Consider the following 27852-nt stretch of genomic DNA (forward strand, 5'->3'; position numbering starts at 1 on the left):
TTTTGTTAGTTAAGTTTATAATTTTGACAAATCACACGGTTTCATTTTCTCAGTGTAGCTGTAAATTTGAATCCAAGTTTCCTAATGTTTGTGTTTTGTCACAACTGATTAACCTATGCAATTTGTTCCGAGGATTTTTCTTTTGCCTCACTGTTTTCAATATCTGCTTTCCTGTTCAAAATTAGTTTTCGAAGCAGACACATTCTGGTGTAATGGTGAATTATTACTGCTGTTACTATAACAACAACAATAATAATATAATGTCAAGTTCTTTCAACCACCATTTCTTGGATAGCAGCTGATGGAACAATCACCATAACTGCTTACAATTATAAAACGTATGGTTCAGCAAAAAGTTTTCCGCCAAATCTTACTACTACTAGGTAAGTCGACGGAACTGTACTTTGGTTGGATTTCAGCTTGGTTTGTCATATTACTTTGACACAAATAGTTTATAATGCAGAGTATGAGTGGAAATTTAGAATCATAAAGAGAGAATAATTGCTACAATGTAATTTCCCTTTTCTGATTTCCATTAATAGACTTTTTTCACAATGTGTGGTTACTTACAGGGTCAAAAACCAGCATCTGGCACAGCAGGTGCACTGCCTCATGTGTGGCTTGTGAGGAGAGAGTGTATAGAGCAGCCATGGAGGGCGGCTTAGGCGCACGTCGCAGCATGTGGGTTCGTGCCCCGTCACAAGCGTACCGCATGTCTTCCAGCGACGGTGTGCCAAGTAGTTCCGTTATTAACTCCAGCTGAAAGAAATAATCGTGTTTTAACTATATGATCTAATCTGCACTGTAACAAAATCTGAGCACACAATCAGAAATAGATGATTAGGGATCAATTTCATACCACATTTCACAAAAGCCAACTTCAAATTTTTCTACTCTCTCATGTCACATAGGAAATTCCAGTTAAATGACTATTGTCATTTACGTTTTCTTTAGGGTAATACATAATCCCATGATATGTTGTTCCACATGCAATGTACCTCAGAAAAAAAGTGTAGGAACGAGCAAAAATCATATTCAGTTTCTCATGTGCTAGACTGGGGGCAAAGTCTACATTTTTATCAGTTGTTTCTTAAATATTTGGAAATACACTTTCATAGAATTTCAAAATGCATACCTGTCTCAAAAATTGGGTATCATTGACTTTAAAATCACTGTAACGTTTGCTGTAGTTAAAAAGCTACATCTAAGTACAAAGCGTCCATTTCACTACAGCTTTTAGCCTTCATAGGCCTTGTATAATCATTCAAAATGCTACCAGCCAAAATGGTTTACTCTTGATTATACGTACAAAACAGCTGTTTCATTTTCTTTTTTGTCAGATGTTTAGAATCTATTCTCTTGAATGTAAGTTTATTGTACTTCCACAACTGCACTGGTGTTCAAAGAAGTGTGTACTATTTCTGAAAAAAAGTTGGCGATTCCCAACAAACCGTAACATTGTTTTGCATCATTCTATGCATACAAAAGGTGCATTAGTGCTAGAGAAACTACAAGACGTCAAAGTAATCATTACTGTGACACAGGACAGAGCAGAGTAAATACAGCTGCTGTGTAGTGTACTGGTACTTTTTCCCTCACAGCACACTATTCTATTTACAAAGACAAACTATCAAAACACAGAGATGCCATTGGTATGAATGAAATTTTACTTATGTTGTAGTAGTGCATGTTGTACAATTATACAAGTCAGTTGTCAACTTAATCTGTGGAATTGTTTTGTTTGTGCAGCTTTTTAAAGTAGTCTTGCTCTGTGTGTTTAATTCAATGAATAAACTAGAACACTAGACACTCATAAAATAATTAGTTTCGGCGTCTGTCATCGACAGAAAGCCACATGAAATTGGTGATTTTCTTTAGGGATCTGATACTTTCCTTTCAACAGATAATCAAATGGGTAGCTGAATACAAATGTGGTTGAACATCTGTTGACCATTATTTGAAAGGGATTTGAAACCCTGTTTAACACCCACTCTACGAAGCAATTTCCGGAGTCCACCAAGAGACCATCTTCCGGCGGGGGGAATCTGAAGAAGAAGGGATTGCAAAAACAGCTGCTGAAAGGATGGAGGCAGTCAAGCTCTGAGTAGATTCATCAACACTGTTGTGTGCAATACAGAGGGGACGGGAGCAGAGGAGAAGGCACCCCAGCATTAGATAGGGCCCACCTGGGAGGGTGACGGAGTGAAAGACACTGAAGGAAGGTCAAAACAATCGGGTAATGGCCGCTGTCACGTAAGTCATCATGGACACCACACTCAATGGAGGGGAGAAGGCCGGGACTGCAGATGGGGAGGTCAACAGTTGAGAAAGTTCCGTGCACCGCACTGAAGGGTGTGGGAGCGCCTGCGTTTAGTAAACAGAGGTCGAGCTCTGCCAGAAAAGCTTCAACTGTCCTGCCCAGGGCAGTAGTCATATGACTACCCAAAGAGGGTTGTGGGCATTGAAGTCCCCTAATAACAGGAAGGGAGTTGTTGAAGGAGGGTGGTGAGGGCATGGGGTGTGGGCTGCCTGCCAGGTGGGAGGTAGAGATTACAGGTTGTGATGGGAGTGGCCAGATGGACACCTTCCAGAGTGGTACGGAGGGGAACCCATTTACTAACAATGTCCTTGCAGACCGAGGTGCAAACTCCACAAGAAGCCCGCAAGGGGCCAATTCGGTTCCGACAAAAAGAGTGGAACCCACAAAGGGTCGGTGAGTAAGAATTGACAAAACGGGTCTCCGGAGCGCAATACGAGCGGCAGAGTAGAAGGAAAGAAGGGGGCTGCAACTCTGGAAGGTGACGCAAATATCCGTTTCAATTCCACTGGAGGATTCTCGAGCCGAAGTCCAAAGTGGAAGTGATCGGACCGGAGTCGGTCACACCACCGAGTCGCTATCCGTCACCGATAAGGATGGGGTAATATGCATATAGGTGGGTGCAGACTCTGTCGGTTCATTAATTGTAGGAGGGGAAGGCCGCACCTCAGGGGGTACCAGAGGGGCCTCGCCCTCGTTCCTGCTCCTTCTCTTGGGAAGGAAGAGAAGGGCAGACTTCAGCGAGGGCAGGCACGGAATTACAATGGGCAATCTCGGCGCTCACCGGTCGTGGTTCACGCTGCCGATGTGGAGCAGTAGATTGCCTTTCGTGGGGGTGCCAGGAAGAGGAGTCCAGGGAGGGAGCTCCAGTACCAGCAGCTGCCAAAGGAGGGGGAGGGGGAGCACCCGAAGGTATGGGTACTGAGGGGAAGTGGGAGAGGGGGTAGGAGGAGGAGGAGACTGAAGGCATGGGGCAAATGGGGTGGGGCTGGGAAGAGGAGGCGGTAGGAGGGGGAATGGACGTAATTGAAGCAAAAGTAGAGGCCATAGACATGGGATGGAGCCGGTCGTATTTTTGACGAGCCTCAGTGTAGGTGAGCCGATCTAAGGTTTTGTACTCTGGAATCCTCCTTTCTTTCAGAAACACCGGGCATGTAGGTGAGCGTGGAGAATGCTGCCCATTACAATTTACACACACTGGTGGGGGAGCACAGGCCCCCTCATGGAGGGGGCGCCAATAGTCACCACAGAGGGGAACAGTGGTGCAGCAGGAAGACATGTGTCCAAACCTTAAGTATTTAAAACATCTCACCGGTGGTGGAATGTAAAGTTTTACATCACACCGATACACCATTACCTTGACCTCTGGGAGGACATCCCCCTCGAAGACCAGAATAAAGACGCCTGTAGCGATGCGATTGTTTGGAGGGCCTCGCTGCACATGGCGGATAAAATGAACCCCCTGCCGTTCGAGGTTAGCACGGAGCTCCTCGTCAGTTTGCAGAAGATCATGGTGGAAAATAATGCCCTGTACTGAATTCAAAGATTGGTGGGGCGTGACGCAGACTGGGACGTCACCAGGATGGTCAGAAACACGCAGGGCGTCAGATTGGGCGGCAGAAGATGTCTTGATGAGCAAAGCAACGGACCGCATTTTACTCATCAATTCAATTCGCCATACTTATCTTCAATCGTCTCCACGAAAAACAAAGGCTCGGTCGCAGCAAAACTTCCGCCATCCGTCCTGGTACAAACCAGGTACCGAGGGAAAGGTTTCAACCTAAGCCAGCGAGTTTGTCCCTCCTCCCAGGGGGTGGCCAAGGAGGGGAAGGCCGAAGGATCAGAAGAAGGAGTGTCACGTCTGTTAGAGACAGCCACAGAATGTCCAGGATGGTGAAGCTTCTGTCGCTTCATGCGCAAGGCATCCGGCCTAGGACCACCCATTTCGATCAGGGGCTCGCCCCGTGGGCGCCACCCAGCCACAGCAAGGGCCATCTGGCACGGCGGCCATTGCCGGGAGTTCTAGTGCCCCAAAACGATGAGCATCGACTCCTGGGCATACACGAGGCATTAACAACTCAGGTACCAGCAGTTTGATCCTTGTGGTTTCTGGGAGTTCAGCCAAGTGGGTATTAACAGCCCTACCACACGGACTGGCTACTGTGCTGGTGACCTAGCAGGAGGGGGCCAGGGTGCAAAGGGAAAGGGGAGGGGAGGGGAGGGGAGAGGAGGGGGAGAGGAAGCTGCACCACGGAAGCTAGGTAGGGAGTTCGTCCCCAAATGGCTCACACTGAATGGAAAATTTTTGGAAATGGAGGTCAAACCCCAAGGGGGCTAAAAATGCCAAACAGGAGATGGAAACAGCAAACTAAACAATAGCACAGACCAAAACAAAGCCAGGAGGATAGCCAAGTCGACATAAAGAAGTCCACTAATTGGAAAAAGAGGGGGCAGGGACGAAGGAGTAAGGGGAGGGAGGAAGAGGAACAGGGATGGTAATGCAGCCTTCAAAGGAAAGGGAAGGAAAGGAGACTGCAATAGCTCGGGGCCCCGTGCACACCACACACGTACCCACAAAACGACTGTGGGCCCTCTAGGGGGAATATAATCTAGAGTCATTCAATTTGGAGTTAGCTGCTCGACACAACTCCTCGGTGTCATCGAGCGAGAAGTGCACATCGCAGACCACTAGTGGTTTACCTGTTGGACTGGGCTCTGCGCTTGAAAGAGGATGCGTCGCCCAAGAAGCTCCCCGAAGATGCAGCCGACGCTCCAGACATCTACGGCAGCGGAGTAGTGTCGCGCGCCCATCAGTATTTCAGGCGCCCGGTAGTACTGCGTCACCACCTCCTGAGTCATGTGCTTCGACTGGTCTGGCTCCTCTACGCGTGCCAACCCGAAGTCGCAGATCTGTCAAAAGGTAACAAGTCAATAAACTGCGACACCAGAAAAGTGGAACTGAACGTAAATTGGAAAGTAGTAGGATCGTACCTTGAGGACACAATTGCTGTTGACAAGTAGGTTCCCCGGTTTTATATCACGGTGCAAGATGCGTGCAGAATGCAGGTATTTCAGACCTTCGAACAAAACCGAAGAAAGTATGAGTGCACAGTTTTAAAACAAGATTGTACTTCAATTTTGTATTAAAGTATAATTAACTGTTCATTCAGTTGCTTGTAAACAAGACATTTCATCAGACCTATTTTGACTTAAGTTATTGTTCCCCTGCTGAAAACTGGTGTGAAAGAAAAGATAAAGCTACATACTTGGCACACTCAGTTTACACAAGTACTAATTGGCTGTATCAATTGGCAAATGCACTAGGGCAATCACAGCTACAACCTAACTAAAGCAGATCTCAATTAGTGTGCTAATCCTCTGTGTGTGCCATTTTAAATGTATAATATGGATGTTTAGTGTAGATCTGATGGAGTACACAACAAAGGGTACTATGGTGTCTTCTTGTATCAACCACAAATGGAGTGCAGGAAGGCTGATAGTTAAATGCCTCTATGCATGCTATAATTAGTATAATCTTATCTCCAGAATCCCTATGCTATGGTATTTAAATGGCAGAAGAATTCCTCTAAATTCTTGAAATTCTGCAAATATGCTTTTCCGTCTATCTTCGAATGTGTGCCAGTTAAGATTTCTAGCATTTCAGTGATAGTATCCTGTGAATCACACAAATTGTGGCTGTGCATGCTGCCCTTCTTTGTACACATTCCATGTCCCTGTTAGCTGTACACAGTTCAGCAATACGCTAAAACAGGATGCACAAGTGATTTCTAACCAATGGCATTTGTGTACTGACTACATTTTCTGAGTATTCTGCCAATGAACTTCAAGTCTGCCACCTGCCGTACTTATGGATCATTCCATTTTGTATCCCTGCAAAATGTTACACTCAGGTATTTGCATGAAGTGGCCGACTTTAACTGTGAATGATAATAATGTAGCCAATATACAGGGTGATTCAAAAAGAATACCACAACTTTAGGAATTTAAAACTCTGCAGCGACAAAAGGCAGAGCTAAGCACTATTTGTCGGCGAATTAAGGGAGTTATAAAGTTTCATTTAGTTGTACATTTGTTCGCTTGAGGCGCTGTTGACTAGGCGTCAGCGTCAGTTGATGCTAAGATGGCGACCGCTCAACAGAAAGCTTTTTGTGTTATTGAGTACGGCAAAAGTGAATCGACGACAGTTGTTCAGCGTGCATTTCGAACGAAGTATGGTGTTAAACCTCCTGATAGGTGGTGTATTAAACGTTGGTATAAACAGTTTACAGAGAATGGGTGTTTGTGCAAAGGGAAAAGTTCTGGACGGCCGAGAACGAGTGATGAAAATGTAGCACGCATCCAGCAAGCATTTGTTCGCAGCCCAGGAAAATCGACTCGCAGAGCTAGCAGAGAGCTGCAAATTCCACAATCAACTGTATGGAGAGTCCTACGAAAAAGGTTAGTTATGAAACCTTATCGTCTGAAATTGGTTCAAGCACTGTCTGCAGCTGATAAGATTAAAAGAATCGATTTCTGTGATTTTATCCTTGCTCAAATGGAAACAGATGAATATTTCGTTTCAAAGATTGTGTTTAGTAATGAAGCCTAAAGTGAACGTTTTCTGTGCCATTTCAGCCAATAAAGTTTTTGGTCCCTTTTTCTTCGAAGGTGCTACTGTAACTGGACATATTTCAGCAGGATGGAGCGCCACCACATTGGCACTTATCTGTCCGTAACTACCTGAACGTCAACTACCCGAGGCGATGGATCGGCCGCCAGGCAGCCCGTGACAGAGCACTTCATCACTGGCCTCCAAGTAGCCCTAATCTTACCCCCTGCGATTTTTCCTTATGGGGGTATGTTAAGGATATGGTGTTTCGGCCACCTCTCCCAGCCACCATTGATGATGTGAAACGAGAAATAACAGCAGCTATCCAAACTGTTACGCCTGATATGCTACAGAGAGTGTGGAACGAGTTGGAGTATCGGGTTGATATTGCTCGAGTGTCTGGAGGGGGCCATATTGAACATCTCTGAACTTTGAATCACCCTGTATTACATTCCTGCCTTTTGAGAAATGCATAATTTTACATTTCTGCACATTTAATGCAAGTTGCCAATCTTTTGGCAACTTTGAAATCTTACCAAGAATTGGCTTGATATTCCTGCAATTTTTATCACAATGCTTCATTATAGATAGCTTCATCCTCTGTAAAAAGTCTGAGGTTGCTATTAATAGTCTCTGCCCGGTCACCAACATACAACATGATCAACAAAGCCCCCAGCAAACTTACTTGAAGTTACTTTTCCATCTCTCACTGGTTCTCTATCCAAGATAACATGCTCCAGCCTCCCTGCTGAAAAATCTTCAACCCAGCCCCAAATTTTATTTGATACCACATGTAACTGTAGTTTTGATAGTAAAAATTGGCACTATACTGAATCAAATGCTTTTCAGAAACCATCTACCTAATTGCTTTGAGCCATAGCTTACTGGTGTTCAGTGGGAAAGCACAAACTAAGTCACACGATCTGCGTCCTCGGAATCCACGGTGGTCACAGTACGGAGAAGGTCGCTCTGTTTGATATACTTCATTATGTTCTACTTCAGACTACATTCTATGACTCCACAACAGAGGAATGTCAATGAGATTAGATAGTAGGTTTGTGGGTAACTTCTGTTAACCTTCTGACTGATCAATATGGCCTTTGCTTTTTTTTCCAATCACTGTGCTCTGTTCTTCGTTCAAGGGACCTATGGTGTATTATAATTACAATGGAAGCTAACTCAGCTTCAAATTCTGTACAGAATCTAACAGGTATTCACACTACTGACAGTAACAACGACATCACTCATCTTTGCAGTGGTGAAAGAATTATGCTACGGCAGTACATCTGCTTCTTTCTTCTTTTGCTTTACTGCCCTCAGTTTCATCCTCGGGTGTGTGGGCACTAACTCTGGTGCCACCAACAGCTTTTACACATGACCAGAATTTCTCCTATACTAGTCCTTGCAGGCTCCACACTTTGTCTTCTTGGTAGCCAATTTTGTTTCATTCAGCATGTCCCTATCTACAGTCCCATGCTTTGTTTTAACACCTATCATGCATTTTTTTCTTTCTTTTTTTTCCCAGAAGTTTCTTTGCAGTGACATTACACTATGGAGGATTCCACGCATCAAGAATGGTTCTAAGTGCATATTTATCAAGTACATTCTCCAATATCAGGGAAGGAAAGTTGCTACTCACCATATAGCAGATATGCTGAGTCACAGATAGGCACAACAAAAAGATTCTCACAATTATAGCTCTTAGCTCTTGGCCATTGTTAACAACACACACACACACACACACACACACACACACACAGTCTCTCTCTCTCTCTCTCTCTCTCTCTCTCTCTCTCTCTCTACAAAAACGCAACTCGTAGACACGACTGTGTGTTGTGGTTTCAGTCGTGTGTGCGAGTTGCACTTTGTGTGTGTGTGTGTGTGTGTGTGTGTGTGTGTGTGTGTGTGTGTGAATCTGAGTTTGTACAATGTCTTTAATGAGCTCTATGAGGCACTAGCTTAAATGGATATTGATGAGGTAGGAAAACTGCCTACAAATACCGTGGTGGAACCATGTTGGCATTTGGATGCTTATCTAAGGAAACCTTAAGAAAACTTAAATCTAGATTGCCATTATGTTGTCACACTTGTTTTCATGGTTGGTACAACTGCCTTACGGTCACTGACTACGTCATCAGTGGAAATGGTAGGTGCATCATTGTTATATATGGTGGAATTTAATGGTACACAAACCAAGTGAAGGGCAGCCATCCGCCTACAGCAGACCGACCAGAGGCACACAGAAACACGTAACAAAAATCAATATTCACATTAGGCTTTGACATCTCGGCTCGGTCCTTTTCCAGTAAAAGCACACCGCACAGACACCTTAACGTGCTCCTCCACTTCGGTGTGTGGGCACGTTTGGATGTTTGTATAGTTGCATGTGAATGTGTGCACCTTTTAGAAAAAAGACCGAGAATTGAAAGGCTAATGTTTTCTATACGAAGTCTTCACGGGGTGTCAGCCGAGTAGCATCGTCGCCTGAAGATGACGGAGATGCATTCCATCGAAACGTCGCTACGAGACGACGATGCTACTCGGCTGACAACCCGTGAAGACTTCACATATGAAATTCGCCGAGAAAGCCTGCACTCGCTAATGTTTTCTTTTAGGTGTTTCTGTGCACCACGTATTGGTCCGCTATAGGTGATTGGTTGCCTTTCCCTTATTTAACATATCTTCCCATCACGATGTGTTTATCTTAGTTTTGCAGCTCGAGTACAATGTGCGTACTGCATGCTTATGTATTGCCTACACTTTTTTTAAAAAAGAGCACGAGAAGTTTTGCATTACACACTTTTCAGTTACTCAAAGAGTACAGAGAGTTAATTTGGCTACGTCTAACAGCAGAATGTGTGGTTCTATAAATATCAAGATAACAATAGAACAAATTTTTGCGAAATGCCAAATTTAGAGAAAATAGCGCAATTTAAATTAGGGCAAATACTGTGTCACTGGACCTGTCATTCTACACACTAGGTCTACCAGTTACCTACGACCTTACGAAAGTTCCTCGAGAGAGTGTGTGCGCTTCCATTGCGACAACGGAAATTAGTAAAGATACACAAATTATTCCACAGTTTGCAACTTACACGGGAGAGAGAATTTTAAAAATTATTTTGTTTGCATTATGCCTTCAGTTTTAGTATGAGAATCAAGTTAATTCTGTCACGCAGCTGTTAGTTTCTGAACCTGGTGACGAGTTCTGGCACGTGTAAAGGGTTGAGTCAGCAATGACGACGTGGCCAGTCTCTTAAGGAGGTGTTACCTCTCTCGACACAACGTGGTTCGAACGCAGGAATTGATTACACGAACAAAACTCTCCTAACAGTGTCAGTCACCGACTACGGCAACGTACGACACTTCCTGATCTCGACGAGTAGAGATGGTATCGCCGTTCGAAGATTTTACAGTACGAGTCTCACGAGTCGCCTTAAATATTGCGAGAAATAATACAAAATCTTTGTTCGAAGCAATCGGGCAGTGGAGAGAAGGAAAGAGAAATCGTAAAATGCTTTGCTAGGAGCACTCAGTGATGACACTTTTCGAGCCAATCAATGTGGGGCAGTCAGCTGTTGGGCTATTTTCCCTCTCATGTTGACAAAAGAATTTACAGTAACGGAAGCAGAGCTCTACAGACGCGATCCAGAAGACAGACACACCGGTGCGGGTAGAGTTATCGAAGACGTTCCGAGTGCACCCAGAGCTGGCCACACGCTGCAGCCCACACGGGAGAACGGGCGCACGCCACTCCTTAACGGCATTTGCACATTTGCAAAGTAGAGTCCGAGTGCCGAATTCGTTCACCGTGTTCTGGGAGTAGCGTATTTGACTCTGGGTTCCAGTTTACATTCAAAGCACTGATTAGATTACGAGTACTATTTATCAGCAACTGCGCCCAAAGAATATCAGTACGAGGAGTCACCCTCGCTCTGCCGATGGCTTTTCGAACGAGGCAGAGCAGCAGATGCAGTGCCAGGCCACCCTCTTGCCCTCGGGGTGCGAAACTGACTCACAGAGCAAGAATAGGCAACGATCGATGACACTGAGATGCAGAAGGCAAAAGGAAACGACTGCACGAAAGAGACGTACTATATGACCGTAGGTCAAGTGCCTCGATTATCTCTCCATTGGCAAAGATTCCACATTCGTTTCCCACTCGTGTCTCGGGAGGGCACAGCCAAAGCGGAGGTAATCGTGAGAAAAAGATTTGTCAACTGACGAAAGCGTAACATTCTAAGAATTGGAGCGTGGAATGTATCAATTCTAAATATGGTGGGAAAGCCAGATAATCTGAAAAGGGAAATGCAAACAGTCGTCTTTTATGTGGCGGGCGGGCAGTGACGTGAAAGGGAAAGAATTCTGGTCATTTAATATAGATAACACCGATAGCAACAGAAAGTGGTGTGATGGGGTAGAATTCACCACGAATCGGAAGATAGGTCAGAGAGCGAGCTGGTGTGATCTTCAGTCGTAGGTTTATCTTCATCCGATTCGACGACAGAGCGGTGTACGTGGCAGCAACGTCACAAGCAGAGGTCGAGCAGAGAGAGAAAGTATACGAGAATGTAAAACGTGTGTAACTCGGTAAGGGACGATTAACCTCGGTGAACTCAGCGTCGTCTTCGATTTGAGCGTCGGAGATGAGAGGATTCCACGCATTTATCGGAGGAGATTGGGAGAGTCGAGTATCGAACGCTGCGCCATATAGGCGCGTTCGAACGCGATTATAGTTTGCCCGGTCCTATGTTTCCGTTTCGTAGTGATCAGAAGCTGGTTTCACAACACTGTGCTGCTGATACCGACTTCTCGTGTGTATCGTAGACCTTCAACTGCATTGTATTTAAGTCGCTCGTTTTCTGCTTAATTTTTGCTCCCATCTGCAATATTGGGTGGGGTAAACTATTACGTATTTTATTTTATCTCATACAAAACAGAGCTGACTTTAGTCATGTGGTGCTATGTGGACTTTCGTGTATTTGTTACTACTTACTAATCTTTCTGTGAACTGCTCGATTTAAATGCATGTTAAGTATATTGCTTTCGTTCTATTTTATTTTTGTTTGCATCTGTTCTCCGTAGTTTCTCGCATTTAATGGAGAACTCTTGTGTCAGCAGGTTCTGACAGTATCGATATTCAAGTTTATTACACCTCGGAACGAAATGAGTATGTAATTCTACCCTGGACGGTACTGCATCTTGCCACTGACACAGACTCGCAGACTATGGGTGTCGGTGACGAGTACGGTTTGTAATCCAGTCGACTAGAGCATTCTGCCTTGCGAATGTGCAAATGCGACAGCAGCCACTTAAAAGTTTTCATGGAAAGTTAACAGGTACTACAAACAGCACAAGTCAATGAAAATTTCGGTGGCCTCCATTAAATGCGAGAGTAAAAAAGCGGACAGAAACAAACACGACGTAGAATGCGAGCAACATAGTTACAATGCATTTAAGTGGAGCAGGTCACGCGGACTGATAAGCAAGAGTACCATCCGACGAAACCAGATTCTGTTTCATACAAAACAAAAACAGAAATGGCAACATTTACTCCACCCAATATTACGCATGAGAGCAAAAACTGTGCGGAGTAAGAGCAACTTATTTACAATGCAATTCAAACAGTGCAATACACAAGAGAAGATCGTAATCAGGAACACAATTTCCACTCGATAACAGCCATACGGTCGAAATTGAAATATTGGGTTTTACAAACAAATATACTTTAACCATATACCAAACCCGCCGTAAAGTATAAATGAAAAATATTATCATCTAGTATTTGTGTTTCGTAAAGCAAGAATACGAACTATCGTGTCATTTTCTCGACTGGAAGCTCACGGCCACGCGATTCGGATTGCTTTCCGCTTCCGTATCGCTATGTGGGCCTTGCACTACCCCCTGAAAGGTAAAATCGAATTTTCTGACGGATCTCAGAAAGATGGGATTCTGTTTCACTCCAGTAACTCAAGTTCATTACTGTTAACACTATTTCGAAAGAATGTAAAACTTTTTACGTAACTCACCAATCATTACATTTTATTTTCGAATACTAGCATTAAAGGGTGACAATGTGGTGGAGTTTACAGCTTGTGGAAGGAAAGTATAAACAGTTTTCACACAGTCCTCCCACTGAACAAATGAAACAAACATCATTACGCTTAAATATATCACGAAAATATCTGACTTCTCCAAGCTGTTGGTAGTTCCCGCAATAGACAGGAAATTGATTCAGAATAGACTTCGCAACAACAAACGAAATAACTAACTGTTGGCACAACACAAGTGTAAGTTCGTAATGGCTACTACATTGCTTCGGGGCCGACACAGTATCATTATTGCGTCATCCTGTGTTCTCTCAAGGCAGCATAATGGTCTTCTGGGCCAAATCAGTTCGTGGTTTACAAAATAAAAAGAAAAGCGCAACAGGTGCCGACATTTTATTAAAACCAACACCACAGTTACAGAATGTGCATCAAGATGCTCCACATGGCGGACACGAAAATTATTATTATTATTATTTCTTTATTTGCTCAGACGTTATGTCTGGTCAAAAATGGAAAGTGACACGGACCTTGATCAAGCGTGACTTCCTTTTAACTGTACGGAATATGTTATATTGCATTTAGGAGCTTTCGGGTGATTGAACATGTATCAATAATTACGGATTTCTGTAGTTGTATATATAAGTTTGGACGTAGCTGTGGATATTGTGTGGTATGGCTCCTGTAGTTTATGTATAATTGGTATAATGTCAACTTTATCCTGATGTCACATGTCCTTGACTTCCTCAGCCAGTTGGATGTATTTTTCAATTTTTTCTCCTGTTTTCTTTTGTAAATTTGTTGTATTGGATATTTCGATTAGTTGTGTTAATTTCTTCTTTTTATTGGTGAGTGTGATGTCAGGTTTGTTATGTGGTGGTGTTTTATCTGTTATAATGGTTCTGTTCCAGTATAATTTATATTCATCATTCTCCAGTACATGTTGTGGTGCATACTTGTATGTGGGAACGTGTTGTTTTATAAGTTTATGTTGTAAGGCAAGCTGTTGATGTATTATTTTTGCTAGTATTGTACATCCGCTTGTGATGTGATCTATTATTTCTATTTGTTGTTTGCAAAGTCTGCATTTATCTGTTGTAGTATTGGGATCTTTAATAATATGCTTGCTGTAATATCTGGTGAATCCTCCCGTCTCACTGTATATATTGTCTTTTCTTAGCCATGTGCTGGATGCGCCTTGATCGATGTGTGGCTGTGTTAGATGATACGGGTGCTTGCCATGTAGTGTTTTCTTTTTCCAATTTACTTTCTTCGTATCTGTTGATGTTATGTGATCTAAAGGGTTGTAGAAGTGGTTATGAAATTGCAGTGGTGTAGCCGATGTATTTATATGAGTGATTGCTTTGTGTATTTTGCTAGTTTCTGCTCGTTCTATAAAGAATTTTCTTAAATTGTCTACCTGTCCATAATGTAGGTTATTTATGTCGATAAATCCCCTTCCTCCTTCCTTTCTGCTTAATGTGAATCTTTCTGTTGCTGAATGTATGTGGTGTATTCTATATTTGTGGCATTGTGATCGTGTAAGTGTATTGAGTGCTTCTAGGTCTGTGTTACTCCATTTCACTACTCCAAATGAGTAGGTCAATATTGGTATAGCATAAGTATTTATAGCTTTTGTCTTGTTTCTTGCTGTCAATTCTGTTTTCAGTATTTTTGTTAGTCTTTGTCTATATTTTCTTTTAGTTCTTCTTTAATATTTGTATTACCTACTCCTATTTTTGTCTGTATACTAGATATTTATAGGCATCTGTTTTTTCCATCGCTTCTATGCAGTCGCTGTGGTTATCCAATATGTAATCTCCTTGTTTAGTGTGTTTTCCCTTGACTATGCTATTTTTCTTACATTTGTCTGTTCCAAAAGCCATATTTATATCATTGCTGAATATTTCGGTTATATTTAGTAATTGGTTGAGTTGTTGCTGCCAGTAGTTTTAGATCATCCATGTATAGCAAATGTGTGATTTTGTGTTGGTATGTTCCAGTAATATTGTATCCATAATTTGTATTATTTAGCATGTTGGATAGTGGGTTCAAAGCAAGGCAGAACCAGAAAGGACTTAATGAGCCTCCTTGGTATATTCCACGCTTAATCTGTATTGACTGTGATGTGATATTATTTGAATGTTTGGATATTAAGTGTGGTTTTCCAGTTTTTCATTACTATGTTTAGGAACTGTATCAACTTAGGATCTACTTTGTATATTTCCAATATTTGTAGTAACCATGAGTGGGGTACACTATCAAAAGCTTTTTGGTAATCAATGTATTGGTAGTGTAGCGACCTTTGTTTAGTTTTAGCTTGATATGTCACCTTTGCATGTATTATCAGTTGCTCTTTACATCCTCGTGCTCCTTTGCAACAGCCTTTCTATTATTATTATTATTATTATTATTATTATTATTATTACCGACACTGGTCTGTCAAAAAGTATTAACAGCCTGACGTTTCCCATTTTCTGCGAGTTCAGAAGTAAGCACAAGGCAAGTGACAATTTTAACTTGGCTGGTTCTGAGCGGGGGTTCAGGACGTGCCGCAAGGGGGAGGAGTGGTACAGAGGACGCAAGTGCTTACCCTCAATGAGGCTACTGCACTTTCTTTTCTGAGAAAAAGTTTTAGGTAGCAATCGCGATGCACTGAGAACTGCTTCGCCATTCTATCAAAGAAGTTGTTAGACGTAACCAGTACTAGACGTTTCATTGACTCATTGGCTGCTGTTTTAATAAAAAAAAACTACAAACACTAAGTATCATGTGTGTGTCGACATTGCAAAAATAAAAATGTTCACAGAAAATCCCTCTCGATTCTGGAACCAAACACCCATTGCAAAACACTACGATACTGTTCTAGTCAACAAAATATTGTGATATTGAAAGGTTGTACAATAAGCATATAAAACGGCAACTGACTTTCATGCAACAGCTATGACAAACAACAAATAAATAAAAGTACTACTGCTGCACTAATATCCTGTTATTATTTTATGCATAAGGGACTGGCAGAGTGTGGCAAGGGTGTTCCGAGTACACTTGATATCAAACTGATATACAAATTAATTCAATTAATTCCCCCAGATGACGTCATGTGTTCTTACCCAGCCGGCACGCGGGTCTCCACCCCCTGCCCCTATTCCCACCCAATCCTACCGTATGGCGGGAAATTAAAAAAATGGCGGGAATTTCAAAAATGGCGATCATTTCCTTGTCCCACAGCTGCGCTGACGTCCCACCCAATCCCCCACCCGGGTGTCCTTCCCGGGACTTGTACAGAAGACTCAAGTGCAACTCCCAACACTGGAAACTGTCCAGATGCGGGAGTGGAAGGTTATGTTAGTGTACTTTATTTATTTCGATTGGAAAACTGAAGTAGAAATTGGTCGTAATTATGCAACACAAACAAGGAGCACCTAAAATCGCAATACAGCTCAAGAACTGACGATATCATAAATTGGTGTTATCCTACTAGCAAAAAATTTCACAATACAACTCGAAACTGGCAGCGCACGTACTCAAATCCTACCCTTCACCTACAAGCTGATGGAAAACGTTGGAGTGGATGGTATTATTTTTATTTTTGTCGGGAATTTCTCTCAACTGAAGAGCTGCTGGTGTCCGGCAGAGAGGAGTGTAAGCATACAGCGCAGGACTGTGTCTGCCGCTGCTTGACGTCACGCCTCCCGCTGCACTGCTCGCCAGTCACCCTGCAGCCCAGGTAATGCAAGTTCACAACTGATGGAAATTCTAATTACACAATGAAACTGCAAAAAACGGGAAAGGAGAGAGAGAGAGAGAGAGAGAGAGAGAGAGAGAGAGAGAGAGAAGAAAGAAAGAAAAACAGCATTCGTAATCAACGGGTGATAATGCAACACACGTACTGGAGATTGGGGAAAATCGTCTTCCTAAAAGACTGCACCAGGAGAGAGGGATGGCAGTTGCACTTGGCTTCTCATCGATGTGCTGTCACGAACTAACCAACTTAGAGCTACTCTTGCCTCTCCTCGTCCCTCGCTCCCCCCACTGTAGCCTGTTCCATCTTGTCACTGATGTCCACAAAAAGATCCATGTGGTGGCAGAGATAAACTGTCTCTAGTCTGCGGAACTTCGGCCTCCCGCACGCTGTTAAAAGTATTTCTCGGAAAGACTGGAACACCAAGAAATTCTGGAGAATGCTTTTTCAAACAGACAGCTGCTACCGCTGCTGGCCGCAGGCGCCCGCCGTATCCGGGAGAAGAGTCTTCAGTCCAACGCGTCCCAGGCGGAGCATGTGGCTGGGTGGTCCAGGCAGTTGGTCTGCGCCAACGATGCTGACATACACAACCGGCTGCGACACCGGCAGGCTACACGACAAAGTGACGTAAATGACGGCTAACCCGAGGACGACTCGTGCCGCACTATGAGCCACTCCACCCGTATGCCTCCGGCAGCTCCGCCCACAAGTGCACGCCATTCTGCGTTGGAGAACACCTGTATTTAATGTCAACACACCACTTATAAGCGAGCACCTATTAAAAAAGAAAACGTGATCGCGACGATAAGAAATGTCCTGTTTCCACGAAAATAGGCGTAGTCCATTTCCTTTTAGTTTTATGAGCAAAATCGGTATAATCTTTATGTTGAACCAAAGGATACAAATTGCATCTCTCTCTCTCTCTCTCTCTCTCTCTCTCTCTCTCTCGCTCTCTCTCCCCCTATGGCCCCTAGGAATGAAAAACAAAAGATCTACAGCACCGCCGCCAATCACAGATGAGAAAACTGCAGAAGTGGGGCTCCACATCTCGTTTACATCTCCAGTCTGTGCAAAACCGAAAAAAAACTTCCACTATTTTGCTGCGAAAACTACCGATCACTGCAGAATGTCCTCGTTATTTTGAAACATTCAACACAGTATAGAAAAAAGAGAGACTTTAAACTTCGAAGATGAAATATCTGTTATGCGATTTCTATCTGCGTGACGGAAAAAATTGCACGGTTTCAGAGCATCCCTCGCGTTCAAATCAGTGTCTATAAATAAACTGTGACACACGTGAGTATTAAAAACATTTCAGCCACGTGAAATAACATTGCAGAATACAGCCTTTCGTGCCATTTGCTCGCATGTCTGAAGAAACACGATCGTTTTACGTTAACAACAAGCTATAATTCTTGATGACATTGTTGTTTTGCACACTGTGATATGTCCCATTTCACCAATGTGATACTATATTGCACTGGCGTTTACGAAACAAATCGTGAGACCATCTCTTGTAATAGAACCTCCTAATGCCATCTAGTAGAGAGCCCTGTAAGATTCCTCTGATACATTGAAAACAAATACCATCTGCATGCTCTCATTTGACATTTTCGCTCCGTGACGTTTCTCTACCGACATGCGTTTAAAGTTTCTGCCACCCGTACTTAAACAAACAATCCAAATCCAGCAGACTATCATTCGCAAGAGCAACAGATTCTTGCATACTAGTTTTGTAACCAATTTAATCATTACAGAACATAGTGTTTCATGTAACTTACTCAAATGTTGGGCACAACACTACCATTTCTAGGTTCCGCAGGGAGCTAAGGTTCAACTGCTGTCTACATTATAATTACAGGCTATTAAGTATGAAATAACACAGGACTTGCGGTAAAACATATGTTTAAACACGCAACTGTGACAATAATAATAATAATAATAATAATAATAATAAAAACAGTTGTGATTTCATGGGAACAGATAGGTCGATTTCTCTTAGTTTTATGAACAAAATCGGGGTAGTTCAAATTACGAACTGTTATGCACGAGGAACTACATTCATTTCAGATGAAAAAATACCGACACCAATCAGTCGTTCAGCACCCGCAAGAACACTCGTCGTTATTTTGCAGCATCCAGACTTCAACCAGTCACACTACTCCATATAACAGAACCCCCTATAAGATTGTACCGTGTCTCTCTCTTCCGATATATCGAAAAACAACTACCGTCTGCATGTTGACATAGAGCATATTACAGATACACTGAAGAGCCGAAGAAACTGGTACACCTGTCCAATACTGTGTAGGGCTCCGCAAGCACGCAGAAGTGCCGCAACACGACGTGGCATGGACCAGACTAATGTTTGAAGTTGTGCTGGAGGGAACTGACACCACGAATCCTGCAGGGCTGTCCATAAATCAGCAAGAGTACGAGAGGGTGGAGAAAGGCATCCCAGATACGCTCAATAATGTTGATGTCTGGCGAGTTTGGTGGCCAGTGGATGTGTTTAATCTCAGAATAGTGTTCCTGGAGCCACCCTGTAGCAATTCTGGAAGTGGGGGTGTCGCAGTGTCCTGCTGGAATTTCCCAAATCCATCGGAATGTAAAATGACATGAATGTGTGCAGGTGATCAGACAGGATACTTACGTGTGTGTCATCTGTCACAGTCTATGTAGACATATCCCATATCGCACCAACTGTACACACCCAGCACCATTACAGAGCCTCCACCAGTCCCCAGCTGACATGCAGGGTCCATGGATTCACGAGGTTGTCTCCATACTTGTACACGTCCATCCACTCGATACAATTTGAAATGATACTCGTCCGACCAGACAACATGTTCCCAGTCATCAACAGTCCAATGTCAGTGTTGACAGACCCCGGTGAGGTATGAAGTTTTGTGTCTTGCAGTCATCAAGGGTACACGAGTTGCCTTTGGCTCCGAAAACCTATATCGATGACGTTTCATTGAATAGTATGCACACTGACACTTGCTGATGGCCCAGCATTGAAATCCGCAGCAATTTTCTGAAGGGTTGCACTTCTGTCACATTAAACAATTCTCTTCATTCGTTGTTGGTCCCGGTCTCGAACGATCTTTTTCCGGCAGCAGTGATGTCAGAGATTTGATCTTTTGCTGGAATCCTGGTATTCACGGTACACTCGTGAAATGAGTAGAAAGGGAAAATCACCACTTCATCACTACCTCGGAGATGCTGTGTCCCATCACTCTTATGCTGAATATAACACATTACATTCAATCTCACTCAAATCTTGATAATTTGCCTTGTAGCAGCAGTAACCAATCTAACAACTGTGCCAGTCTCATATAGGCGGTGCAATATTCTGTCTCTTTACATTGTATTTGAACACGCATGCCTATACTAGTTTCTCTGGTGCTTCAGTGTACATGTACAGCTCCATTGGGGCGGGTGACCAGTGATCGAAGTCACTTGCACAGAACTGTGTAACATTTTGTCGCCTGTACTGGAGGAAGACCATAGCCCGCACACTAGTAATCGCAAGAGTGTGTTCCTGTTTTGTTCTTTTGTAAGCAGATTAATACAATGTTTCCCAGGTATAACACATCCAAGCACTCTATGACTACAGCTTTGCACACCGCCATACATTACGCTTTCCTACCATGACTTTGAGGTCTGTGTCCAGTGCTAAACTGACATTAACAAGTTTCAATCCATTGGCTCTCACAGAAAACTGAATATCGCATGGTGTAAACTATGCTGCTCCTTCTACGCAAAGGATGGTAGAAATGAAACACACAGGCAATGTCCCTCACTGACAAAAATGTGGAAGACATCGCATCACATGGAAAGGGGAAGTGTTTGGAGCATTGTGGAGCACTTACAGGTAATCTCATCTTCCACAGTGACTGGGTAACAGATGCCTCGGTGTTCCATTTGAAAGACCATTCTTTACTCACTTTGCAGCCATGTACATGGTCACCGTTCGAGCGCTGACAATCGCCAGAAGGAGCTGTTCACAACATGCCCAGGATAGCAGGAATAAAAAGAGGGACTGTGAATAAAAAATGTGGAGGGCATCACAGTAGGACGAGTCTGCATCCAAACAACTGCCTGCAGTTGATGACCTCTACGTTCATTCCCATGCTCCACAGTGACAAGAAGCAGATGCCCAGTGTTCCACCAATGGTCTCTCTCCATCCGTCAACCATTATGTGGTAATCAATAGCTTACCAGTGGACGGATGGGATCGAAAAGATACCTTCGATACGGGACAATGCTGCACTGCAGTTGACAGTGCAGTCAAGTTTAGCATTTTTACCAGTTGTTCCATACTTTCAGCACCAGTTAATGACACAGCAGAATGCGTCCCAATTTCTGCTGTATCATCGTTAAGCCACTCCTTTACTACTTATCAAGTACCACATAGTAGACTGCGGATGCAGATAGATGGTTGTGCAGTACATCCATTCGGTCATATGCACCAGAGTATACCAGTCAGCATCCTATACCGATGCAATTTGATTAGCTACATATTTCTAGCACATCGATCGTAGTGCAGAATTTACGATTACAACTGGCCATCTTTCCCTGTGTGAATGGGAGTCGCAGATTATACATTCATAGGATAAAGTTGAAAATTGACAGATCCCCAACAAACAAAGTGAGCTGTGTCCGTAACTGCTGTTCAACGAATATCGTTCCGCACCAATCTTTCCCACGGCACCCATCCAAGTGCACAAGATCTCTCCAGACAGCACCCTTTCTCAAATGTACAGTAGATATGAGTGTGTTTTGGTGATATAACAGACAGTTAAGAGGAAATGCGTGGTTTATATATGATTGAGCTTCAGATGGATTGAGTTTGAAACACTTTATGTAAATCAACTGTGCTATCAATTCTGTAGTATTATTCCAGTGTCTCGAGTCAGTACCAAGAAGGAACCAGCTCGAGAGAGATGATCGGATGGCATAAACACACACTCCTATGGCTACACTGTTCCGCATGTAAAAATTCTATATTGTTATAGTCATACGGTTTCCAGAGTATTAGTCCAACGCTCTTAATGCTCTGATGCAGGATATATATGTCTAACATCTAATATACAACCACCCTGCAAGTTTTCCACGTCAATCACTATGGCGAAAAACTTTAAAATTATTATACTACTTCCTTCTACTCTAATCTGGTGTCCGAGGAACTGACTGGGCTGTTTGTTACTACGACGTCATTGTCTACGTATAACCGCCACTTAATCTACTTACAAACCGACTAGAACGAAGCTACGAGACTGCTTTTCTGTCCCTTAGGAAATTGATGGATTTTATGTGTCTTTTTAAGTCGGAAACATACATACCCTCAATGACACTTCCCGTGTCAATCATGCTTACTATTAATAGGAGCGGTTTTGATGGATGCAGCTATGGCTCACTAGGAGGTAGAGTGAGGAAGAAACAACATGAATATTTTCGATAGTTGATACATTGAATTACCACCCACACACTGCTGTATGAAAATGCACACACAGCAGCAGCAACTTCTTACGAGGGAGTAAGCACCACGATCAGTAGTCACAGGAGATGTAACACACATGCACATGTATTTCGGACTGCGAAAGTTTGTAGTTGGGTGATCTTGAAAAGTAGTTTGAACTGGGCAGTTGGAAGTAAAGTAGCTGCTTTTTTTTTTACTTATATAACGAGGGTGTGTTCTAGAGATATGGTATTAGGACAAAATTGCTATATTATCCTGCACATGAGCAAAACTACCTAACATCAGAATGTGGCTTCTGTAGACAAGGCCATGGTGACGCTACTGTAAACAGAAACAAGACTGTTACATCTCCTTTGGCTACTCATCGTGGTGCTTACTCCCTCGTAAGAAGTTTCTGCTTCTTCATTTGCATTTTTGTGCAGCAGGGCATGAGTGGCAACTCAATGTATCAATTATCGAAAATATACATGTCGCTTTTACCACACTGCATTGCCTAGTGAGGCACAGTCTCATCCGTCAAAACTGCTGCTACTATTACTACTAATACTAAGCGTGACTGACATGGGAAGCGTGACTGAGGGTAGGTACGTTTCTGAATCAAAAAAGTATATAAAATCCATTAATTTCCTATGAGACGGAACAGCAGTCTCCAGACTCCTTTCTAGTCGGCTTCTATGCAGCTCGTGTAGCAGATATACACGGAAAATATTTTTGTAGTGAGGAACAACTCCCACACTTCCTAGGACACCAGAATAGTATAGAAGGAAGTAGCATAATCATTTTAAAGTTTGTCACCGTAGTTATTGAGATAGATAACTTGCAGGATGGTTGTATGTCAGATGTTGGACATGTACATCCTGCATTAGAGAATTACGAGCGTTGAATTCTGCACGACTAATATACACATCAAAAAAGTTTTTGCGTCACCTCGGTTCCGAGAGTTCCGGAACTTGTACAGAAAATTGGAATAGAGCTACACATAACCATCATTTCCGCCCTCTTCATTGCTCATGAAAACCACACATTGCATGTTGCACCACCATATAGCGAGACCTTCAGAGGTGGTGGTCCAGATTGCTGTACACACCGGTTGCTCTAATACACAGTAGCACGTCCTCTCTCATTGATGCATGCCTGTATTGGTCTTGGCATACTATCCACAAGTTCATCAAGGCATTGTTGGTCCAGATTGTCCCACTCCTCAACAGCGATTTGGCATAGATCCCTCAGAGTGGTTGGTGGGTCACTTCGTCCATAAACAGCCCTTTTCAATCTATCCAAGACATGTTCGATACGGTTCATGTCTGGAGAACATGGTGGCCACTCTAGTCGAGAGATGACCTGAAAGAAGTCTTTCACAAGGCGTGCACGATGGGGGAGCGAATTGTCGTCCACGAAGGCGAATTTCTCCACAATATGCTGCCGATACGGTTGCACTATCGGTCGGAGGGTGGCATTCACGTATTGTACAGCCATTACGGCGCCTTCCACGACCACCAGCGGCGTACATCGGCTCCACATAATGCCACCCCAAAACAACAGGGAACCTCCACCTTGCTGCACTCGCTGGACAGTGTGTCTAAGGAGTTCAGCCTAACCGGGATTCCTCCAAACACTTCTCCGACAATTGTCTGCTTGAAGCTGCGACATTCATCGGAGAAGAGAACGTGATGCCAATCCTAAGCGGTCCATTTGGCATGTTGTTGGGCCCGTCTGTACCGCACTGCACGGTGTCGTGGTTGCAGAGGTGGACCTCGCCGTGGGCGCCGGGAGTGGGACTGTGTCTGTGATGCAATATCCACAGTCAATGTCTATCTTTAGTTCTGGGAACCGGGGCAATGCAAAACTTTTCTTGATGTGTGTACTGTGGAAACCATATGGCCATAACAATATAGCATTTTTAGATGCAGAACCGTGTAGCCATAGGAGTGTGTGTTCATGCTCTACGATCATTTCTCTCGAGCTGGTACCTTCTCGGTACTGACTCGGATGAGTGCCAAGGGACAGATTAGCGCGAAACTATCTTCGCTGAACAGGAGTTACGGACACAGCTCACTTTGTTCGTTGGGTACAGTACCCACCTACTTCTGGTCACTGTGTTGCAGGGAGGGTTGACCGAGGACAATGTGGGGGGGGGGGGGGGGATCTGTCAATCTCAGACTTTATCCTACGAATGTGAGAATACTCAGCGACCCCCATTCACACAGGGAAAGATGGCCAGTTGTAATCATAAATTCTGCACAACGATCGATGTGCTAGAAATATGTAGCTAAACAAACTGCATCGATATAGGACGCTGACTGGTATACTTTGGTGCATATGACCGAATGGACGTACTGCACAACCATCTATCTGCATTCGCAATCTAGTATATGATACTTGCTAAGTAGTGAAGGGGAGGTTTAGCGATGATACAGAAATTGGGAAGCGTTCTGCTGTGTCACTGGCTGGTGCTGAAAGTATGGAACAACTGGTGAATTTGCTAAAATTGATGGCACTGCCAATTGCGGTGCTTACTACAATACATCGTCCCGTATCGAAGTTGTCTTTTCCGTCCCATCCATGCACTAGTAAGCTATTGATTATCACATAATGACTGGCTGACACCACCTGTTTTCGATGTAGAAAGCACTGGCGGAACCTGCCACTTGTCACTGTGGAGCATGGGAATAAATGTCGAGGTCATCAACTTCAGACTCGTCCTACTTCCATGTGCTGCGATGTTCTCCATACCTTTTCTCACCAATGAGAGAACAGTACCTCTCTCTATTGCTGCTGTCCTGGGCATGTTGTAAACAGCTCCTGCTGGCGATAGTCAGCACCGGAACAGTGACCAGCTACATGACTGCAAGATGAGATTAGTTGAATAGGTCATCAACTTCAGACAGCTGTTTGGAAACGCTTCACAATGCCTCAGATTCTTCCAGTTTCTGCATGTAGCGATGTCTTCCACTTTTTTGTTTTTGAGAAACGTCGCCTGTGTGTTTTATTTCTACCATCCCTTGTGTTGTGATAGCAGCATAGTTTATGCCATGTGATGTTCTGCTTTCTGTGAGAGCCAATGGATAAAAAGCATGTTAATGTCAGTTTAGCCCTTGACACACACCTTTTAAGTCATGGTAGAAAAACAAAATGTATGGTGGTGTAAGAAGCTGTAGTCATACACTGCTCGAATGTGTTACAGCTGTAAAATAACGTATTAATCTGTTTACGAAAGAACAAAACAGGAAGCTTCTCTTGCGACTAATAGTTTGTGGGATCTGGTCTTTCTCCAGTGCAGGTGACAAAACTTTACGTAGATCTGTGAAGCAGACTTGGATCACTGGCCTTCTGCTCCAATGGAGCAATACATGTATATGTAATATGGTCAATGTCAACACGCAGGTGGAATTTGCTTTTCGATATAGCGGTAGAAAAGGCACGATAAAATTTTACAGGACGTTCTATTACAGAGAGTGGTATGCCTGGTTAAACTCTGGATATAATGCTTCATAGTTTTTTTACCTACTCTCGATGTTACAAATTAATGATGAGGAGTGTTCTCAAACATACTAAATGACTGTACAGATGCTGATCTGGATCAGAATTTCATACACCTGCAATGAATGTAATACCCTCGTGCATAACAAGTTCTAATTTGAACACACGAGATGCTCTGAAACAGCACTGATTTTGCTCATAAAACTAACAGAAAAGAACTGCGGAATCGCCACGACTGTGTGATTAAAAATACCGCAATACTGAGGTACCGCAAGTTCTGTGTTATTTCGTACTACATAATCGCTAACCTTTTTGGAACCTAGAGAGGATAGTGTTGTACCCAACATGTGTGTAGGTCGCACTAAGCAGGCTGTTGTGTGATGATCAAATTGCTTACGAACCTAGCATGCAAGAAGCTGCTGCTATTGCAAATGATATTCTGCTGGGTTTAGACTACTACTTCAAGTACGAATGGCAGAAAGTTCACACGCAGGTCGGCAGAGGAGAGTAATGGGGGGCATGAACGTAAAATGTGAGCATGCAGATGGTATTTTTTTTTTCAATGTATCTGAGTAATCTCTCTGTTACGTGATGTTACAAGACATGATCTCACATTTCACGAACGTCAGTGTGTTACGCATGACATTGGTTAAATGGGACTCTCCATAGTCTACAAAACAACAACATTCTTATTGTTTTTTGTGACATGTGAGGAAATGTTATTACACATGGTTGAAATGTTTGTAGTATACATGTCCATGACAAGCTATTTATGGACGCTGATTTGAATGCGAGGGAGGGTCTGAAACCACGTAATTTTGTCCATCAAAAAAATGGTTCAAATGGCTCTGAGCACTATGGGACTTAACATCTGTGGTCATCAGTCCCCTAGAACTTAGAACTATTTAAACCTAACTAACCTAAGGACATCACACACATCCATGCCCGAGGCTGGATTCGAACCTGCGACCGCAGCGGTCACGCGGTTCCAGACTGAAGCGCCTAGAAGCGCACGGCCACACCGGCCGGCGATTTTCTCACAGAACTAAAAGGAAATGAATTGCGCCTATTTTCATGGAAACAAGACATTCATTATTGTCGCTATTGTGTTTTCTTTTTTTTTTTGTTATAGAAGAGGTGCGTTAACATTAAATACAAATGTTCTCCACCGCAGAACGGCATGCGCTTGTGGGCGGAGCTGCCGGAGGCACACGGGTGGAGTGGGCCACAGCTGCGCTTTAGACAAACGAGTCGCACTCGAGGTGGCTGTCATTTATCTCTCGATGTTCTGTAGTGACAAGATAGAGCGGGCCAGTGGGAGCTAATAGTGGCTCTAAGTTGGTTATTTCGTGACTGCACATCGATGAGAACGCATGCGTTGCGTTATGGGCGCCAGTTTTTCTTCTTTCCACGACAATTTCGAGCGTAATTAGAACACTGAAGCATTTTCCATCGTTTGTGGTAGCGTGTGTCGGCTTCCCGGGCTGCAGGGTGAGTGACGAGACGTCAAACAGCGGCAGACACAGTGCCCAGCTGGATGCTTACACTAGTAAGTGGCCAACACAAGCTTCTCGTCAGATGAACAAAATTCCCAACAAAAATAAAGGTAGCTTGTAGGTGAAGGGTAGAGTTTTAGTACGTCTGCCACTAGTTTGGAATGATATTGTGAAATTTTTTCGCAGCAGGATAACAGCAGGTTTTTTTCCCTTTTTTCCTGTATTGTGATTTTAGTTGCTCGTTGCGTAGCGCTATGCGTATTTTTTGTGTAATTAGGACCGATTTTTACTTCAGTTTCCCAACCAAAACACATGAAGTACACTAACCTAACCATCCTCTCCTGCATCTGGGCTGTGGACTTGGGTTTTCCGTTCAGAAGGCCCGGGGTTCTACTCCCAGAAAGGCCACCCGCCGTTTTCAATTTCCCACCAATTCCCGGGTGGAGTGTGGGACAAAGAAATTGCTGCCATTTTGGAAGTTCCCGGCAAAATTGGAAATTCCTGGCAATACAGAGGTAGGCAGGGGGAGAGATGGGGATGGCGACGGGACGCGGCTGGGGAAAACACTTGACGTCATCTGGAGGTGGAGGTGGGGGGAATTGACAGATCAATTTAATTATTTGTACAGCAATTATATATCAAAACTGTCCTCGGAATCCCCTTATCCTACTAC

General features: G+C 43.5%; 1 protein-coding gene across 2 annotated transcripts in view; it reads right to left on the reverse strand.

Annotated features, from left to right (window-relative positions):
- Nucleotides 1-27852, reverse strand: part of LOC126164039 (serine/threonine-protein kinase NLK) — a 436819-nt gene that overhangs the window by 48974 nt on the left and 359993 nt on the right. For both annotated transcript variants that reach the window (XR_007535407.1, XM_049920206.1), the window contains exons 5-7: nucleotides 5309-5394; nucleotides 5018-5227; nucleotides 571-759 (exon numbers count right to left, since the gene is read on the reverse strand). Coding sequence is in view for 1 of the 2 variants with exons in the window: in XM_049920206.1 (XP_049776163.1) it covers nucleotides 571-759; nucleotides 5018-5227; nucleotides 5309-5394 (485 nt within the window). In the remaining variant the exon portion in view is untranslated. The remainder of the gene's footprint in view (nucleotides 1-570; nucleotides 760-5017; nucleotides 5228-5308; nucleotides 5395-27852) is intronic.

Source organism: Schistocerca cancellata, chromosome 1 (genome assembly GCF_023864275.1).
Source record: "Schistocerca cancellata isolate TAMUIC-IGC-003103 chromosome 1, iqSchCanc2.1, whole genome shotgun sequence".
Classification (NCBI taxonomy): Eukaryota; Metazoa; Arthropoda; class Insecta; order Orthoptera; family Acrididae; genus Schistocerca; species Schistocerca cancellata.